The 20,497-nt window shown below is 43.9% G+C and overlaps 1 protein-coding gene across 7 annotated transcripts in view; it reads right to left on the reverse strand.

Moving 5' to 3' along the window:
* LARP1 (La ribonucleoprotein 1, translational regulator) overlaps positions 1–20,497 on the reverse strand; it is a 108,127-nt gene that overhangs the window by 10,628 nt on the left and 77,002 nt on the right. For all 7 annotated transcript variants that reach the window (XM_053293096.1, XM_053293095.1, XM_053293101.1 and 4 more), the window contains exons 12-18: positions 18,376–18,499; positions 17,874–18,079; positions 17,610–17,716; positions 17,127–17,278; positions 15,860–16,004; positions 4,567–4,676; positions 2,548–2,675 (exon numbers count right to left, since the gene is read on the reverse strand). In XM_053293096.1, the coding sequence (XP_053149071.1) occupies positions 2,548–2,675; positions 4,567–4,676; positions 15,860–16,004; positions 17,127–17,278; positions 17,610–17,716; positions 17,874–18,079; positions 18,376–18,499 (972 nt within the window). The remainder of the gene's footprint in view (positions 1–2,547; positions 2,676–4,566; positions 4,677–15,859; positions 16,005–17,126; positions 17,279–17,609; positions 17,717–17,873; positions 18,080–18,375; positions 18,500–20,497) is intronic.

Genomic DNA, 20,497 nt, shown 5'->3' on the forward strand with positions numbered 1-20,497 from the left:
CTGATTGGGCAGGTGGTATTAAAATTGCAAGCCCATAGATTTTGCATTTCTCAACTTGTGTACTCTTTCCAGAGTATCATCAGTTTATTTTCCAAAATGTTTCTCTCCATCAAAAAAGAGATCCTCAATTTAGTTTCAGAGGTGAATGAAGTAGACTTCAACCAGGCATGTCTCTGCAAGGCAACTGCTGCTGCCATGGCCCTTGATCAACAGTCCGCTTCATGGAGAGCTGAATGTAATTGCTGCTTGGTAATCTGAAGCCCCTTCAGAAAGGGCTCATCTTTCGCATATGACTGTGGTGGGTCATTTGGAGGGCTTAGAGCCCTTGGTTCCTGTACTGGTGGGCCTGGAGTAGGTTTTATGGCAGCTTGATTATCCCATTCTTTAGGCTTCAGGTTAGATTTGGGCTTCTTGCTCAGTTTGCTTTTCACCAGTGCTATTAAAGTAGCTTTATGGGTAAGGGATGCAGGTGGTGATCTAGAAGCAGAGCAGGAGCCACAGATACAGCAGAAGCGGTATCCCTCCCAGTCATCTGGCACTCAAAAGCTGCGCCCTCTAGAGTGGTACATACTGGGTCTAGGTTCAGCCAGCATGTATTCCAGCCTGGGCCTGCGGCATTCATTATATCTGTCTGAAGAGACCTCATATATCTGTAATTAGGAGACTATTGTAGAAGGCGTTTGCCACCAAATTCCCTACCCCATATGCCTGTCTCTATTAGGGGATAGGGATGTGCATGAACCAGTTCGGAGGCCCTTTAACAGACCTCCAAACTGGTTTCATGGTGTGCACGGGCACCGGCCATGCCGCTCTGACGCTAACCAGAACAGCAAGAGGGTACACTGCTGCCTTGCCCCAGCAATTTTACAGATAGCACTATGCTGGTGGGGGAAACGCAGTTGGGAGCAGGGAGAAAAGCACCCTTTTCAAGCTGGCTGTCAAACCAGCCATCTGCGGTTCCATGCACATCCCTATTAGGGGATTCCAAGTCCTCCTCTGAATTTTGGTCGGGATTGACTCCCAATCAGGATTACCACCCCCATCTGAGTCAGGTTCTATGTCAGGGCAGAGCTCTTCCTCCGAGTCAGAGAAAACTGTTATTATTGGAGACACTGCCACAGAGACTTTTGCCACATTGATATCTGGCTGGGCGGTCTGGTTCTTTTCCTTTCTGCCCCGCCCTGGAAGATTTTCCCTTTTTAGGAAGATCAGCAGACTGGCCCAACATGCCTGACATAGCCCTCGGGTTCGAGAGTGCTAGAGGCAGCTGCCCCTTCAATGGAGCGAGGACGGGGCTGGGGTTCGGTACTGGCAGGGCCATCTGTGCCATGTCAGCTTTGAGCACCTCCACCGTCTCTCAACATTGCATGACTGAGGAACTAGTAAGGGGCTCCTTGTTGTTAAGTTGGGCAGGCATGTCTTGTAAGATAGAGTTCGCCCATAAGGCCTTCTCCCAGAATAAGGTGCGAAGTCTTAAGGCCCAATTCCTGCATGCCTGTCTCGTAAAGGCAAGGCAGAACTTGCACTGTTCAACTCTTTGTGCTTCTCCGAGACCTGCAAGACACTTCGCATGGATGTCTGAGGGTGAGATCTTTCCCACACAGGATTTAACGAGTTTAAAACTTATCTTAGTCTGCATCAGATAATTGGGGGCGGGGACAAACAATGCAAAACTGACTGACAGAAGAACGGGGAGATAGAAAGAGAACAAGCGGAGGAGAGGGAAAGAGAAAAAAAGAAGGGAGAGTGAGAGAGAGAAGGAAAGGCGAGGGATGGGCCCGAACCTGTCAGCAGCCTGATGGGAGTGAGTGGCCATGGCAGCAAGGAAGAACCCAGTCAACGATTGCTGCTGTTTGAGGCTTCCAAGGCCATTGGCAGAGGCAGGCAGGCAAGGACAGGCCTGGGCCTGTCAGCAGCCTGAGGGGAATGAGCAACCATGGTGGTGGTGGCAGCAGTGAGGAAGGGCCCAGTCAACTGCTGCTACTGCTCCTGTGGAAAGGAGCAGGAGCGGGGCTAGAGTGAGGATGGGGAGGTCTCTGGGGATAGGGGGCTGCAGCTTGGCCAATAAGTGCCGGCAACGCTGCAGCCGTGAGTGACCAAGAGGGGTGAGGGGGATGGAAGCATGGAGGAGGAGGAGCAGGAGTGCAGCTCAGGTGAGGATGGAGAGATCTCTGAGGTGAGGGGGTTGTGGCATGGGGTGAGGGGAGCAATCAAGTACAAGCATGCAGATGCTTTGTGTGGGTTAAGCTAGTATAAAAGCTTAATTTATAGTTCTATAATTTTGAATTATATGTGCCATAGGATTTTTTTCTTCTCCCTTTTTGACTTCAATGAAATTACTTCTTTCGTTTTGTGTTTTCAGTTTCCTTTGAGTGTTCTCATATTCATTCATGTTTCCTATCTCACTTTGTTTTGCTTAAATTTATATAACTATAATCTATTGGGTATTAGTTATTGGGATTAGATGTCTGATATTTTAGTTTCTGTATTTATAAATAATTTTGTTTTTTTAAAAAACTTAAGAAACCAACCATTATTTCTACTTACATCCACTCTGAAGTCTTCGAGACGCCGGAATTTGCTGAGGTATTCTTGCAGTTTGCAGTCAATATCCAAATTTTTGGCTTTAGAATATTTTAAGAAGGCCCAGAACTTTTCAAGCCCATAAAGCTGCCCTATTATGCAGGGAAAGACAGACAAGGGTCAGTCCACCCCACAAAGGAGTTTCCAAAAGCATCATTTAACAATAGCAAAAAAGGCAACAAAGAGAAGGGCGGGGGTGCTATATCAACAGTGTAAGTCAGTAAAAGCTAGCTTCAGAATCACAATGAAAAGACATTGACAACCTATCTAAATTTCAGAATAACCAATGAAAAGCACTCTTTGCCAAGCAGAGATAAAACGTTACCTGTTCATATGATCTAGAATTCAGAGGAAGCAACAGAGTGGCCAGGTTTGTGGATGACACCAAATTATTTAGAAATGGCGAAACTCCAAGCAGACTGAAGTGTTCCAAAACTATCTCTAAGCTGGTCCCCAGCTAACTAAGCAAAGAGGTACCTTTCTAAAGTGGTGATTCTCTCTCTTTTTTTTAGCAGGCGGAGAGCAACTGGCCCTATCCATCCCCAGAACAGCATCCATCCCATGGCTATTGCCATCTCATGTTTCGTTTTTAGATTTGAGCCCTTTAGGGACAAGGAGCCATTTTATTTATTTATTTCTATGTAAACCACCACTTTGGAAACTTTTGTTGAAAAGTACTATATAAATATTCATCGTATTCGTATTCATAAATGATGCCCAATGCAAGCGTGCGTTACAGAGAGGAGACAGGAGCAGGCCATGCCTCTTGGGGCATGTGCTAACCGCAACTGAGGAGCAGAACATCTAAGCCTGTACAATATCAGGCCTAGGGGTTGGATCCGGCTGGCATGGACTTTTGTGCTGGCCCCAGGGGTGGCCCAAAGTATTGTGGTGCTTGAAGTGAGGTGAAAAATGCCAACTTGTCCCATGGACATGGTGGGGGTCAGCAACCTTTCAAAATTGATCTTTGCAAACGCTGAAAGTGCATGGGGGACAGGGAAGATGAAAGGTTGTCAGAAGCTTGGTTCTGGCCCACCAGGGTATTGGACTTGTGCATCCCTGCCTCTCCAAGTTCTACAAATTTACAAATGTCACCTTTGACCCAATGGGTGAATGCACAGAGCACACTTTGAAAAGCTAAAGCATGTGGGGTGTTTTAGGGGGTGGGGTGTTTTTTGTGTGTGTTGGTGGAGGGAGTGACAACATGATAAAGGTTTATAAAGGATGCAGGGTGTGGAGAAATAGATGGAGAGAAGTTTTTCCTCTCTCTTAACACTAGATTTGAGATCATCCAATAAAACTGAATGACAAATGAGTCAGGACAGTCAGAAGACAGTACTACTTCACACAATGCATAATTAATTAAATTCATTGCTAATAAGTTTATTTATCTAAAATATTTATACCCTGCCCCTCCCGTACACTATTGCTCGGGGCAGCTCACAACAATAAAAGTTGTGGCAATGGCCACCAGCCTAAATGGTTTTACAAGGGATTAAACAAATTTACAGAAGTCTATGGACAGCTGCTAGTCATGACGGCTGTATGGGAGCCTCCATGTTCACAGGCAATATGCCGCTGCTGTGGAGCAACAGTGGGGGAGAGCTACTGCCTTCAAGCCTGCTTGAGCTCCCGAGCTATCTGGTTGGCCCCCCATGAAACCAACTGATGGACTAGATGGAAATTTTGGTCTGATCCAGCAGGGCTGCTCCTGATGCTAATTCTGGCATTGAAAACGGATACTTTTAGGTACAAATTGAGGATGTCCTCACACAGATTTTCTACCAGTGAATATACTCATAACACTTCAACTTGCAATACTGTACTAGCGGTCTGGAATGTGTTCCCTGAATGACTGCAAATTCTTCGCCCAACGATGGGTTGGATTATCATGGGCAATATCTCCATTCACTGCCATAAGGAAGTCACGCAAGGAAGTTCCTGGACCAGCTGCCAGAGAACAGGTCCTTAGATACCACTTACCAGCTTCATAATCCTTTATAGTTTCTTCTTGGAAATCCTTAAATATATCAGGTCGGAATTTCTTCTCCAGTCCGTAGCTATAGTATCTGAAAAGGCACTCCAGACCGTACCTGGAAGACCATAATAGCCACTTCGTTATTTGCGCCCAGGACCACATCATCTACCAGATAATATGGACAGATAACTGCTCTAGAACATTTGTCTAGAGAACCATCTGCATTACCAGGTGGCTACAAAGGGAAAATGAACATGGATCCTTCAAACTCCCAATGGCCTTCAAAACCAGGAAGGTCAAGCCATCAAAGCCAAATATGCTGCTAGAAAGCTACTGAATCCATATATATATATATATATATATGAATGATACAATCAGTATATATCTCTCTCTCCTGATGATACAATCAGTCAATGCAACAGTGTGTGTGTGTATATATATATATATAAATATATATAACAATCAGTATATATACAGGTGAAACTCGGAAAATTAGAATATTGTGCAAAAGTCCATTAATTTCAGTAATGCAAATTAAAAGGTGAAACTGATATATGAGATAGACGCATTACATGCAAAGCGAGATAAGTCAAGCCTTAATTTGTTATAATTGTGATGATCATGGCGTACAGCTCATGAAAACCCCAAATCCACAATCTCAGAAAATTAGAATATTACATGGAACCAAGAAGACAAGGATTGAAGAATAGAACAATATCGGGCCTCTGAAAAGTATAAGCATGCATATGTATTCAGTACTTGGTTTGGGCCCCTTTTGCAGCAATTACTGCCTCAATGCGGCGTGGCATGGATGCTATCAGCCTGTGGCACTGATGAGGTGTTATGGAAGACCAGGATGCTTCATTAGCGGCAATTTTCTGAGATTGTGGATTTGGGGTTTTCATGAGCTGTACGCCATGATCATCACAATTATAACAAATTAAGGCTTGACTTATCTCGCTTTGCATGTAATGCGTCTGTCTCATATATCAGTTTCACCTTTTAATTTGCATTACTGAAATTAATGGACTTTTGCACGATATTCTAATTTTCCGAGTTTCACCTGTAGATATCCTGATGATACAATCAGTCAATGCAACAGTGCATAGGTTCCTCAGGCTGCATTTCGAGTAGCATAATTCTTAGGCACCTGGATTTGTACTAACAACAGGTTGCTTACTTGTAACTTTGGTTCTTCTAGTCATCTGTGCTCTTATACTATAGAGCTTTGAACCTGCGCAGAGAGCATTTTGGAATGTTCCAAGCTTTGAGTTCAGGTGGGAACCACGCCCAAAATGTCTTATGCACCTGTGCAAACCTCCTGTTCCCCAGTCTCATCTGCCAGTTAATGAATAAGAAGAGAGGGGAGGAGGACCTTTTAGGGAACAGTGACCACAGTGTGATCAAATTCAGCATACATGTGGGAAGAGTATCACCAAGGAAGTCTAAAACAGATACTTTACATTTCAAGAGGAGGAAACCACTCCAAAATGAGGGGTATGGTGAAAAGAAAGCAGAAAGGGAAACTCAAGAGAGTCACTTCGCTCCAGAGTGCATGGAGTTTACTCAAATCCACAATACTAGAAGCCCAGTTAGATTATATACCCAAAAGGAAGAAAGGTATCACTACGTCCAGGAGGATGCCAGCATGGCTAACGGGTACTGTCAAGGAAGCCATAAAAGGGAAGAAGACTTTCTTCCAAAATGGGAAGGCCTGTCCAAATGAAGAGAACAGAAAGGAACACAAACGCTGGCAAAAGAAATACAAGGTGACAATAAGGGAGGCAAAAAGAGAGTTTGAGGAACATTTAGCCAAAAGGATCAAGGGGAATAACAAAAATTTCTTTAAATACACCAGAAGCAGGAAACTTGCCAGGGAGGTAGCTGGACCATTAGACAATGAGGGAGTGAAAGGGATTATTAAGGAGGGTATGGAGGTTGCAAAGAAGCTAAATGAGTTCTTTGCGTCCATCTTCACAGCAGAGGATACTGAGCATATACCTGTTCCTGAACCAGGCTTTTTAGGGATGGAGGCTAAAGAACTGAGTCAGAAGTGACAAGAGATGATGTTCTAAACTGTCTGGAAAAACTGAAAACATACAAATCACCAGGGCTGGATGGCATCCATTCAAGAGTCCTCAAAGAACTCAAATGTGAAATTGCCAACCTCCTTGCTAAAATATATAACTTATCCCTGAAATCAGGCTCTCTACCAGAGAACTGGAGAATAGCAAATGTAACACCAATTTTAAAAAAGGGATCAAGGGGCGATCCGGGAAATTACAGGCCAGTTAGCTTAACATCTGTTCCAGGCAAATTGATGGAAAGCATCCTCAAGGATAAAATTGTAAAGCACACAAAAGGCCCTGCTGGGAGTGAACCGGCATGGCTTCTGCAAAGGAAAATCTTGCCTGACCAAGCTTTTGGAGTTCTTTGAGAGTGTCAACAAGTGTGTAGATCAAGGTGATCCAGTTGACATAGTCTACCTGGACTTACAAAGTTCCTCATCAAAGACTCCTGAGGAAACATAGCGGTCATGGGATAAGGGGACAAGTACATGTGTGGATTGCAAGCTGACTGAAAGACAGGAAACAGAGGGTAGGTATAAATGGAGAGTTTTCACAATGGATGGAAGTAAGAAGTGGGGTCCCCCAGGGATCTGTACTAGAACCAGTGCTTTTTAATTTATTCATAAATGATCTAGAAGCAGGGTCAAGAAGTGAGGTGGCCAAATTTGCAGATGATACCAAACTCTTTTGGGTAGTGAAATCCAAAACGGATTGTGAGGACCTCCAAAAGGATCTCTCCAAACTGGGTGAGTGGGCGACAAAGTGGCAAATGCAGTTCAATGTTGGCAAGTGTAAAGTGATGCACATTGGGACGAAAAATCCCAACTTCAAGTATACGCTGATGGGATCTGAGCTGTCAGTGACTGACCAGGAGAGGGATCTTGGGGTTGTGGTGGACAGCTCGTTGAAAGTGTTGACTCAATGTACAGCAGCTGTGAAAAAGGCCAATTCCATGCTAGGGATCATTAGGAAGGGGATTGAAAATAAAACTGCTAATATTATAATGTCCTTATACAAAACTATGGTGTGACCACACCTGGAGCACTATGTACCATTCTGGTCACCACATCTAAAAAAGGACATTGTAGAACTGGAAAAGGTGCAGAAGAGGGCAACCAAGATGATCAGGGGCCTAGAGCACCTTTCTTATGAGGCAAGACTACAACACCTGGGGCTATTTAGTTTAGAAAAAAGACGACTGTGGGGAGACATAATAGAGGTCTATAAAATCATGCATGGTGTGGATTATGTGGATTGAGAGAAATTCTTCTCCCTCTCCCATAACACTAGACCCAGGGGTCACTCCATGAAATTGATTGCCGGGAAATCTAGGACCAGCAAACGGAAGTAGTTTTTCACACAACACATAATCCACTTGTGGAATTCTCTGCCACAAGATGTGGTGACAGCCAACAACCTGGATGGCTTTAGGAAGGGTTTGGATAACTTCATAGAGAAGAGGTTTATCAACGGCTACTAGTCGGAGGGCCTCAAAAGCAGGATGCCTCTGAGTACCAGTTGCAGGGGAGTAACAGCAAGAGAGAGAGCATGCCCTCAACTCCTGCCTGTGGCTCCCAGTGGCATCTGGTGGGTCACTATGTGAAACAGGATACTGGACTAGATGGGCCTTGGGCCTGATCCAGCAGGGCTGTTCTTATGTTCTTATGAGGGAGGATGTGTAAGAGCACAGATGACTACTAGAAGAACCAAAGTTGCAGGTAAGCAACCTGTTGTTCTTCTGCGTGGTCTTCTGTGCCTTACACCATAGGGTGCATCCCAAGCTGAGGCTTACCTGGAGGCAGGAGTCAAGTGAAGAGCGACTATAGTACGGCTTTCCCAAAGGCAGAGTGCCTGCAGGACTGGACATCTAGAGCATAGTGGGGGACAAAGGACAGCGGAGAAGACCAGGTAGCAGCCTGGCAGTAGGGGTGTGCAAACCGGCTCGACATTCAACCAGTTAAACATCGAGCCAGTTCCCGAACCATGCCTGTTCATTTCGACTCCGGACCAAACACCCCTGAAAGTTCAGGGGGTTCGCGGACCTTTTTCCATTAAAAATATGCCCCTCTCCAGCCAGTTTGGCCGGCACTCTTCGGACTTCTTCCGATGGCCCGGTGGCTATTTTGGAGGCCGTGCCTCCAAATTTTCTATTGGAACTAGTGGATATTATTTTTGAGCATAGTTATTTTCATTTTAAAACCCAATTCTATTTGCAAATAAAGGGCATAGCCATGGGGAATAAAATTGCCCCCAATCTAGCCAATTTGTTCATGTCAAATTTGGAGAATACCACTATATTAAATCCACTTCGAAATCCTTTTTTTTTAAAGAAATCTTCTTTTTCAAAAGGTATTTGGATGATATCTTTTTAATTTTTAAAAACATGGACAAATTTCAGAGATTTGATGAGTGGTTGAATACCATACATCCCAACATAAAATTCACCAGTCAAGAACATCGTAGGACTATTCCTTTTCTTGACACTAGGGTGAATATCAGTGAGTCTAATAGAATATATTTTACGTTGTATACCAAACCCACTGATAGAAATTTATTTTTACACTATTCTTCTTTTCATCCTTTTCAATTAAAAAATTCTTTACCGTACAGTCAATTTCTGCGGCTTAAAAGAAACTCTTCACATTCCAGGGATTTTGAGTCAGCAGCTGATAAACTGAGTTCTCAGTTAATGGAAAGGGGCTATCCCACTCAAGTTATACAAAAAGCTAGATGTAGTGTTTAGTGTTTAGTGTGTTTAGCAGTGATTCGATTTCTGACTGGGACTTTCCATACAACTTCAGATTGTCCTTGTACAGCAGATGGTTGATTTTACTTGATGTTTTAGATGTTTGGTATCTGAGGCCTGTTTTGTTTAGTATTTGTGAAAGTGGCATCATGGCGATTACAAACAACAGAGGGGATAGTGAGTCCCCTTGGAAAATGCCTCTTCTAATGCTAACCTGTCCAAGTGTCTCGCCATTGATTGTTAACTGTGTACTCCACATGCTCATTGCTTTTAAAATAAATATCTGAATGTTTTTGCTGACACCAGTTGTTCCTAAACATTTTAGTATCCATGTGTGAGGCAATGAATCAAAGGCTTTCTTGTAGTCAATCCATGCAACACTTAGATTGGTTTTTCTTCTTTTGCAATTTTCTAAAATCATTTTGTCAATCAGCAGCTGGTCTTTTGTGCCTCTGGTGTTCGGGCAATTTCCTTTCTGTTCAACTGGAAGTTGTTTGTTAGTTAATACAGGTGAAACTCGGAAAATTAGAATATCGTGCAAAAGTCCATTAATTTCAGTAATGCAAATTAAAAGGTGAAACTGATATATGAGACAGACGCATTACATGCAAAGCGAGATAAGTCAAGCCTTAATTTGTTATAATTGTGATGATCATGGCGTACAGCTCATGAAAACCCCAAATCCACAATCTCAGAAAATTAGAATATTACATGGAACCAAGAAGACAAGGATTGAAGAATAGAACAATATCGGGCCTCTGAAAAGTATAAGCATGCATATGTATTCAGTACTTGGTTTGGGCCCCTTTTGCAGCAATTACTGCCTCAATGCGGCGTGGCATGGATGCTATCAGCCTGTGGCACTGATGAGGTATTATGGAAGACCAAGATGCTTCAATAGCGGCCTTCAGCAATTCTGCATTGTTTGGTCTCATGTCTCTCATCCTTCTCTTGGCAATGCCCCATAGATTCTCTATGGGGTCAGGTCAGGCAAGTTTGCTGGCCAATCAAGCACAGTACACTGTATACTTTTCAGAGGTCCGATATTGTTCTATTCTTCAATCCTTGTCTTCTTGGTTCCATGTAATATTCTAATTTTCTGAGATTGTGGATTTGGGGTTATCATGAGCTGTACGCCATGATCATCACAATTATAACAAATTAAGGCTTGACTTATCTCGCTTTGCATGTAATGCGTCTGTCTCATATATCAGTTTCACCTTTTAATTTGCATTACTGAAATTAATGGACTTTTGCACGATATTCTAATTTTCCGAGTTTCACCTGTAAGTGTTGCATCACCTCATCTGCTATTATTCCAGTTAATAATTTGAACATGGTTGGCAGGCAGGTTATCGGTCTATAATTACTTGGAACTGCACCTTTTGCTGGGTCTTTCATGATGAGACGAGTTTTCCCAGTTGTTAGCCATTGTTCAATATCACCTCCTTGCAAAATGTGATTGAACTGTTTTGATAGTTGTTTATGAAGGCTTGTTAGGTGTTTAAGCCAAAAGCCATGCAGTTCATCGTCGCCTGGTGCAGTCCAATTTTTAATTTTCTTTGCTCTTTCACTTATTAATTCTGGTGTTATTATTAGATCTTGCATTTGTTGGTTACATTTTTTGACCTCTTTCATCCAGCCTGCTTTTTTATTATAATCTATTGGATTGTCCCATAATTTCCTCGAGAATTGCACTTTTTCTTCTTTATTTGGGTGTTTCTACATTTCTTGCAGTTTCTCCTTCTAGGCTTTGGTAGAAACGTCTCTGATTCAACTGGAATTGGAGATTCTGCCTGTGTTGTGTAATTCTGGCTTCATACCTGCTAATCTTCTTTGACACTGCTGTTATTTGCTGCTTTATTATTTCCAGGACTTCTCTAATTCTCCTTGAATCTAGGTGGTATTTTTGGATCAGATACTGTTTGGTGTTTTCATTCTTCCGATTCTTGTCTTTCATCTCTTTCTATTTACTAGCATCTGATCTAAGCCTGGAGATTTTATTTTCTAATCTAATCTTCCATTTAGGTGATGTACTGCTTTTTTTTTTTTTTTACAGGTCCACTGATCTTATATCCGAGCTCTTGTGTTGTTATTGTTGCTGCACTGTACATTAGTTGGTTTGTTTCTTGCAAATTCTTGGTTTTTATTTCTGCAAGTGCAGCATTGACATCTTTTAATGCCTGAGCAAGTTGTTTTTTGGCAACTGTTTTTAGAGCGGGAAGTCGAACCCTGGTGGTTGTTTGGTTCATGTGCTCAGTTATTTTTTGCTTTACTTCTTGTTGCTTTTCTGTTAAATGGCATTCAGGTTTTTGAGGTGAAGGCAAAGGGGAGGTTGCCTGGTTTTGATTTTGAAACAGTTCAGCAACAGTGGCATCCTCTATTTCTAACGCCTCCTCCAACTGCGCCTGAGCAACTGCTTCAGTTGGTGGTAATTCTTCCATGTCTTGAGCCTGTGTTGCTCTTTGCAGTTCTTTCAGCTCAACTCCTGTGAATACTTTATTTCTTATTATGAATCTTCTCTGGTCTGCTAGCCTTTGTTCTGTTATTTCTGTATCTAGATGCTTCGCTTTCCAAATTTGGTACATTCTTTTTAAATAACCTCTTCTAGTTGGACTAGACTTGTAATAGCAGATCATTATTTCCTTGTTGGCATTTTCCGTATATTTTTTTCGGTTAAGCGACGTTTCTTCCAGTAACTTTGCTGTCTTCAGCCCTGGTTGCTCAACTGAAGATCCTGAGTCCTGTTGCCCACTTGCCACCAGATGTCCAGGGGCTCCAGCACCTGGCGCGGTCCTTGTTGACCCGGGCGACGACCGATCCGATATAGATTTATTAAAGTTACGTCTCACCATATTGTTGATGGGAGAGGCACTCTTTGTCTGGCTCCTCTGGTGAGACCAGTCCAGTATGGTTGGACCTCTGGCATAGCTCTCACCTTCCTCAGAGCACACAAGCCCCACAACCACGCCAAGGTAGTGCCTCACTGGGGGTTTATTTATTTTTAATAACAACAACAACAAGAAGAAGAACAACTTGTTTTTCTTTCTTCTCGACGCCACACAATACATCAGATATAACTGTAGTCGAGAAGAAAGAAAAACAAGTCAAAATAATCGACATAGCAATACCAGGGGATAGCAGAATAGAAGAAAAAAATAGAAAAAATCACCAAATACAAAGATCTACAAATTGAAATTGAAAGGCTGTGGCAGAAAAAGACCAAAATAATCCGAGTGGTAATTGGCACCCTGGGTGCAGTTCCAAAATACCTTGAAGAGCACCTCAACACCATAGGGGTCACAGAAATCACCATCAGCCAATTACAAAAAGCAGCTTTACAGGGAACAGCCTATATTCTGCGACGATATCTATAACAATTGACAATAAAATTCAGCCATCCCAGGTCCTTGGGAAGGACTCGATGTCTGGATAAAACAAACCAGTCAATAACACCTGTCTGACTGTGTAAACAACAACAACAACAACAACAACAACAACAACAACAATAATAATTTGATTTCTATACCGCCCTTCCAAAAAACGGCTCAGGGCGGTTTACCCAGAGAAATAATATATAAATAAGATGGATCCCTGTCCCCAATGGGCTCACAATCTAAAAAGAAACGTAAGATAGATACCAGCAACAGTCACTGGAGGTACTGTGCTGGGGTGGATAGGGCCAGTTACTCTACCTCTGCTAAATAAAGAGAATCACCATGGTAAAAGGTGCCTCTTTGCCAAGTTAGCTTGGGGTCTTCACCGGCAAGAGGAGAGGCACCTTAACAATCTGATAGGCTAGTTGGATGGTGTTCACGATCCACCTGGAGAACGTTTGAGACAAGACTTGCCAGCCTTTTTATGGGCTTGCAAAGAAGACGAACAAGGCAGTAGAACATCGCCCACGGGGCCGTGTAGTGAACATAGAAAGCCAGCGCTCTGTTAACATCTAGGGTGTGGCGTCTGTGTTGGGCAGGATTCAAAGGCAATGGGAAAAATGCTGGGAAAACTAACCGTTGCAAATGAAAGAAAGATAGATACAACTTTTGGTTAAAAGGCAACATCTGGACGCAATACAACTCGTCCCTGTGTAAGTTTAAGGAGGGAGGGTCTACCAGAGAGACCAGAGTTGTTCTGATAGATTGTATTTTGCATTATATGCTTGATAGTTGGCAATCTTGAGGTGTAATGCTGATATGGAGTATAGCCGTGTCCAAATGATTCAGGTTTCCTGCCTTCCCTGTCCGCTGGGGATGAGGCAACGTGAACCCTGTTGCAGACTTGGGAAGTCTCAATTACTACCGAGTTCTGTATGGGATGTTTTTGTAAGAATTTACCTGTAGTGTGGTCTTTATAGTAGTGTGTCACTACTATAGTGTGGTCTTTATAGAAGTTCTCCAGGCGTTTTGTCGGTTGTGCTAGGGAGGATGGTTTGTTCCAACAGGACTTGTTAATGTCTAGTAGGGCTGAATTGAGTGGTAAAGGTATTGGTGCACATGCATCAGCATCTATGAAGCCAAAAAGGGGATCTAAGTTGGTATTCTTTTGCTGGCTCAGTTGGATACCCAGTGAAGAAGCCATGCGTGATAAGTAATCTGCATGAATTTTGTAGTCCTCTGTTGAGGAGGATGACTTGTGGTCTACTAATTGGTCATTGGGGGATGAGATTAAGGATGCACCCTCGGATTGTGGTAAGAGCGAACCTTCAACATCTTTTGCCTCCTGTTCCTCCTTGTCTCCCAAGTCCTGATTGTTCAGGTCTGGGTTTTGAGGCGGGGTTGGAGGTTGGTCTTTTAGCAATTGGCTAGCCTCTGTTTTAGCAGGTATCTTTTTTGAGTTGTGGTCGTCTGGGGCAGCTGTTTCTGAGGCTGGAGTTCATTCGGTGGGGGGAGGGTTCAAAGTGTCTGGACTTTCGGGATTGGATGGTGTTGAGTACAGGTGTGAGGTGAAGGGGACCAAGGCTGCAAGTGGACTCATGAATATGTTCTGTATCCATCGTCCCATGGGTCTTCAAATTCTCTGCAATACATGTCTCTAGGACGGAAGGCAGGTTGGTAACAATCAGAGTAGCAGAATAGTTCCGCTGGGAATTCTGCCTCTGAGCCATAGGTCAGATAGTAAGGCTTGTGTGTTCTCAGTACCGAGAATAAGAGTTTCCTCGATCCAGATGGTCCAGGAGTGGAGAATAGAGGTGCCCAAACTCAGAGTGTAGAGCTGAAATAACTGAGCGGGTAATTTGGTCTGGATCAGAGTCAACATCCTCCTGTTCTGAATCTGGGTCTCCCTGTGCTCTGGTTCTGCTTCAAATTCTTCAGGATGAAAGACGGGATCCATGTTCTCCGGTTCAGAGTGTCCTGAGTTGGGGGGACTCCTGACCAGGTTGAATTGTCGAATCCGAGGTGAGGAGCTGTTGAAGAGCACTAAAATCCGAAGGACTGGAGGACATCTTTTTCAGGCACAGAGCTGGGTCATCCGATGCTGGTCGTTTCTTTTGTTCTTAGCCTGGGTGGAGCTGGATCCCGACTCTGAGGGTTGTAGAGGATGCTTTTTCTTCTTCTTTTTCAGAAGGCTTTGCTGGGAGATTGGATCCTGGGTCACCTGTCCTGGCATCAAGTCCAAATGAGCCACAGGCTCTGGGGTCGGCTTTGGGAGCGTGCTATGTCCCAATTGTTTAGCCGTTGCTGTCCCGGAGGGTGCAGCTGCCATTGCTGCAGAGGGTGGGGTGCTCACTTTGAGAGGCCTGTCTGGTTTTTGATGCTATTGTCTTTGAAGAAAGAAACACCTGTTCCCACAGCCACGAACGGAGCAGAGAAGCCCGTTTTTTGCAGGCTTGTTTGGTAAAATTTAGGGACAAGTTTCTGTCATGTGTCTCCCCCTAGGCAGAACAAACATCAACTGTGGCCATCCGTAGATGGAAGTTTGGCAGCAGAGCAGGTACACCTTTTAAAGGTTACTTTCGGGGCCATATGTGGAATAGGTCCCGGGGACGGGGGGGAGACCAAATAAAATAAAAACACAAACGAACAGAGGAGGAAACTCTGATAGGAAAGTAAACAATGATATAAAAACAATGCGATGTAAGAGAAACGATAGCGGGGTAAAGCAACTTAGCTGAACTCTTTCGTCTCTCTTTTTTTGAAGCTCGGAGTGATTGGAGAGGTATCTACTTGTCGGCGGATGAAGAAAGACTGGGGAACAGGAAGCTTGCACAGGCTCATAAGGGGATGGGGTGGGGCTCCCATTTGAACTCAAAGAAGTTTGGAAGGTTCAGAAATTGTTTCTGTGCAGGTGCAAAGCCCTATGGTGTAAGGCACAGAAGACCACGCAAAAGAACCTTACTTCTCTGCCTTCCTCTGCTCTTATACCATCTCCAGATTTATCTCTTTCCACATATCCACTTCCTGACCCAACCTCAATCTCCATGCCACTTCCAGCCTTTGAAACACAAATCAATGTTGGAGCATTGAATGTGCCTGAACCTACCTGTACCCCTCTTTTGCATCTTCCAAGGCCAGCTGCTTGAACTCCTCATACATTTTCTTGTTAAAGTGATCGCGAAGAAAGAACGACCAGAATCTGAAGAGAGTATTCATTTCCTGGGACTGACCAATGCCCAGTCGCTTCCGCTCTGTTCAGGAGGAAGAGATGGGAGTATAAGAACTTAGCGACTCATGGAACTCTCCCAAAGGCATCTGTACCATGACAACAGCTCAGGCTGGCTTACAATATACACAAATGAAGGCAGTTCCCCCAGTCCTACTTTGAGGGAAAATCCACAAAGCTCACCCTCATCCGGCATCCTTCCATATTAAAGCACACACAAATTCCTTAGGTCTATAAAAGTTATCCTTCACTAACTCAAGGGCTAGCAATCTTAGATGCCATCTTATGCCTAACGGAAGTAGAAAGGCTTTAAAATTAAGGGGAAACTTAATTTGGAAGACTACCCACATCAATCAAGACAAGAGACACTAACACATTTTTGCCTGTGCCTTTAAGCATGGGAAGATTGAACTGGGGCCAGAGAGATGTGCATCATGGCACAGAACCCGTCTCTTTCAATTGCTGGAATCCATGTCCTGCATAGTGCATTTTCAAGCCTCAAGCACTTTCCCATCAGGGCTCGTAAAAAACAGATACTCTCAAGAAGCCAAGTCTGACACCAGACAATGCTCTGCACCTCAATGCACAACAGATCTAATGAATGCACACAGTTCTGGATGCCAGGTGGTCAACACACTTGCTCTAGATTGCACTTTGAGACTTGTTAGTCAAATTACTGGCTATTCCTGCTCTAGAGAGTCTCTCGTTTCAGTGCAGGGAACATATTAACGTAACACACAGTTCTAGCAAGTTGTATTATACTTAAGTATAATACTTGTATTATACTTAAATTGAATCCTGTATTCAGTACCAGCTAGACCACAGACTCTTAAACTGCGGCCTGTGGACACCGGTGGTCCACAAGTTCCACCCAGGCAGTCCACAGAAAAGTTGCAGGACAGTTGTGAATATCTGCAATTCACCCTACACTTGATTTTTTAATGTTTGATGCAAGTGCTGTACAAACTGAAGGAAAGGCACCCCAACCGTCAATTCCAACGGAATCTGCAAGGCATGTGCTGACGGGCGGGGCGCAAAGAGGAGCTAGCTAATCAGCCCGGGAGGTCCCTGCGCAGGCGCAGAAACCCAGTTCTTATGGATACAATGGATCACAATCCAGATCTTCCGCTTTGTCTGTACAACTCACCATTAAGGCAGCGCCGGCGATACTTGTGGTAGACATGTTGTGTGAAGCCATTCTCCTTGAGGAGTTCATGAGAAGGGTGCTGGAACTTGGGCAATGACTGTGGGGTGCAGCCATAGCTGCCAATGGCTGGAGTACCTTCTGAGGGGCTGGAACTGAGCAAGGTTAAACATTGTCAGTGAAGTAGTCAGCAAAATTGATCAAATTTTCAGGAAGAGCTAGTGAAATAACACAAGGACAAAGAGAGGATCTTTTCTAATGGGCATGCATCTGTGAGCAAATGCTAACAGACTGAGGAATCACCCTAGAGGAACAGACATTTGAAAAGACATTTGAAAGTGAAGCAACAAATAACTCCAATCCCTTAATGAGGAAATAGAGGAGACTGCAATCAATGCCTCCTGAGTCAACCTTTAATTCTCTTCCTATCTTTGTTTTCAGTGTCACTGATAAGTCTTTGATTAGCAACTCCTGGCCTTCCAGTACCTGATAGATGCAGTTCGAGGTCTATGCTCTCGGGAATCCATTACCCAACCAACATGACATTCCAGTGGGGGATTTGAACTGTGCCGCGTCTTCCTCTTCCGAGGTGTCTACAAAAGAAGCAAGGTCTCAAATGAGGATTTAGGTACTTTGCAATGTCTCATAGGCACCATAGGTAAGAGAGCAGACTCAAAACACCTATGAGCATCATCTCTTCCCCTCTCCACCCTCCATACACGCGGCAAGCCTCTGGCACATAGTTCTCACCTTGGCATCTATCAACCTGCCTTCCTTAACCACTGGGTAAAAACGAGGTGTCTGCGTTGGGTCTTTTAACTGAGGTGTGCGAGGGGTCCGGGGGGTCCTGGCATTGCGGTAGTTGGGAGATTCTGGCACAGTTGTTGGCAACGATCGGGCAATAGCTGAAGGCTCTGGAACACCAAAGAGCTTATTGGCCAAAGCATCTGTAGGAACTACAATGTGGAAAAGAAAAGAAAAACCCAGTAAAATTGAAACTCCATATTCTTATGCTAATAAGGTAGACACTGATTTCAAGCATTTGCCAAGGGAATTTCTCTCCATCCCCCAGCTAGTGACCTGAGAAAACTGACAGCAAGAAAGTGTCATCAGTGGGTTTTTTGTTTTTTTTTAAATCAAAATGGAGGACTGTCATATACAAATGGCAGAAAGACACTCTGGTTTCTAGTAGAAGTAAATAGGGGTATCGCTAGCATAAGCAGCATATGCCACAGATAATCTGGCTTCCTACCTTGCTGGAATCTGGGTGGTCCAGGAGGGACTTCCTGATTTGGATCAACAGGGGGCTCAGGAGTCAGAGTGTCAAACTGCTCTCGGCTAATCATGTTCACCTTCTTGAAGTTCTCTACTTCTTGCTGCATTTGAAAAGAGTTAAAATAACTTGTGTGCAAAGATTATAGATAAAGCAAACAGTGACCTGAAGAACATCAGTAGCCAAAAGTTCTGGCTTATGTAAGAGGAGAGCTGGTCTTGTGGTAGCAAGCATGACTTGTCCCCTTAGCTAAGCAGGGTCCGCCCTGGTTGCATATGAATGGGAGACTTGATGTGTGAGCCCTGTAAGATATTCTCTTGGGGGGTGGAGACGCTCTGGGAAGAGCAGAAGGTTCCAAGTTTTCTCCCTGGAAGCCTCTCCAAGACAGGATTGAGAGAGATTCCTGCCAGCAACCTTGGAAAAGCCACTGCAAGTCTGTGAAGACAATACTCATAGACCAATACTGATACTGATGTGAAGACAATACTAGATAGACCAATGGTCTGACTCAGTATATGGCAGCTTCCTATGTCTTCCCCCATGCAGAAGAGTTCTTAAATAATGAAATATAGCACAGCTATCCACCGGTAAGCTTTTTGCTACAAAATCTATACAATACCACTGGTTCCCCTCTTAAGGTACTAGGGCATACACAAACAGTAGTGCATGTGTATGGTACAAACCAAAAAAGGTTGAGCTAAGCTGTCGCCCAATTTGAACGTTTCTCCTAATGGCACAGTGGGGAAGTAACTTGCCTAGGGAGCAGGAGGTTGCTGTTTCGAATCCCTGCCGGTATGTTCCCCAGACTATGGAAAACACCTATATTGGGCAGCAGCGATATAGGAAAATGCTGAAAGGCATCATCTGGTACTGAGCAGGAGATGGCAATGGTAAACCTCTCTACCAAAGAAAACCACATGGCTCTGTGGTCGTCAGGAGTCGACACCGACTCGATGGCACAACTTTACTTTAGAATTTCTTCATCCTTAGTTGATCGGGATGGTTTGCTGCACAACCAGGAGGTAATACCATCATAACTAGGTTGCTCTTTGGTTGTCCTAAGAATATCCAAAACGATATGGTCATGGGAAGCAATACAAAGTCATGCCTGAAGATCACAAATGCCCTCAATTCCTGCTCGCTCAACATGTGTGGTTGTATCTCTTGAAAGATACTGGGAAGAGGACAAGGAGAGTGTAGGGTGGAAGCTCCTGTTTAATCCAAGTGCAGGTTGATATATTAATCTCCTTGCTCACTCTATACCAATACCTGGTGTTTTTTGGCCAGTTTTTGTGTGTGCTGAAGCAGTCCTTGAGAATGGTTCAACCACCAATATACACATTTACTGAACAAAATGGTTCACCACAAACTAGACTTCTGTTGAAGCATGGAGAAGTGCCAAATCCAACAGTATCGAAATCCACAGCTAAGTCAGCTCATTTTGATTTCACCACTTAGAATGTTGTGAACTCATGGCTGGCACCACTCTGCTGAGCCAAAGCTTCCCCCACTACTGAAAGAAAAAGCTTTCACTAAGAATCCTAACCATGGGAGACATCACAGTTGATGGGGACAGAACAATGAAACCAGGATTCATTGCCTAGTAAATTCATCAGAAATTATTACATACAGAACCTGGCAATGCAGCCACGTCTTACAACTCAATGCTCCTGTACGTTGTGTTGACTGAACAAGGTAATGCCGAACAGGGGAGTGTAACACATTTCATTACATTGCTGATAGTCGCAGATGAGTTTTTCACATGTCCATCCAGTTCACAGAATGAGTGAACGCGTGGGGGGGGGGGGAAGGGGAGGTCTTCCTCTGAACAGAGAAAGGCATTCATAGGAGAGAGAAGCTGAACCTGTGCCGCCGCCTCTACCACCCTGCACATACTCCTTAACTCTCAATCTGCTGTTCTAACTTTTTCGCTCCATGTCCAGCTCAATTCTAGTATCCAAGCTGAGAACAGAGGAAGTGACTGGAGCTCCTCCTTCCAAGCACACCTTGTACTATTAAAAATACTGTACTTCCCGTCCAGCCCAGCTCTGTGTGTGAATGGGCCGAGCCCATCATGTTTGGTTTGTCCTGCAGTTCACTT

This window comes from Hemicordylus capensis, chromosome 2, assembly GCF_027244095.1.
Source record: "Hemicordylus capensis ecotype Gifberg chromosome 2, rHemCap1.1.pri, whole genome shotgun sequence".
Lineage (NCBI taxonomy): Eukaryota > Metazoa > Chordata > Lepidosauria > Squamata > Cordylidae > Hemicordylus > Hemicordylus capensis.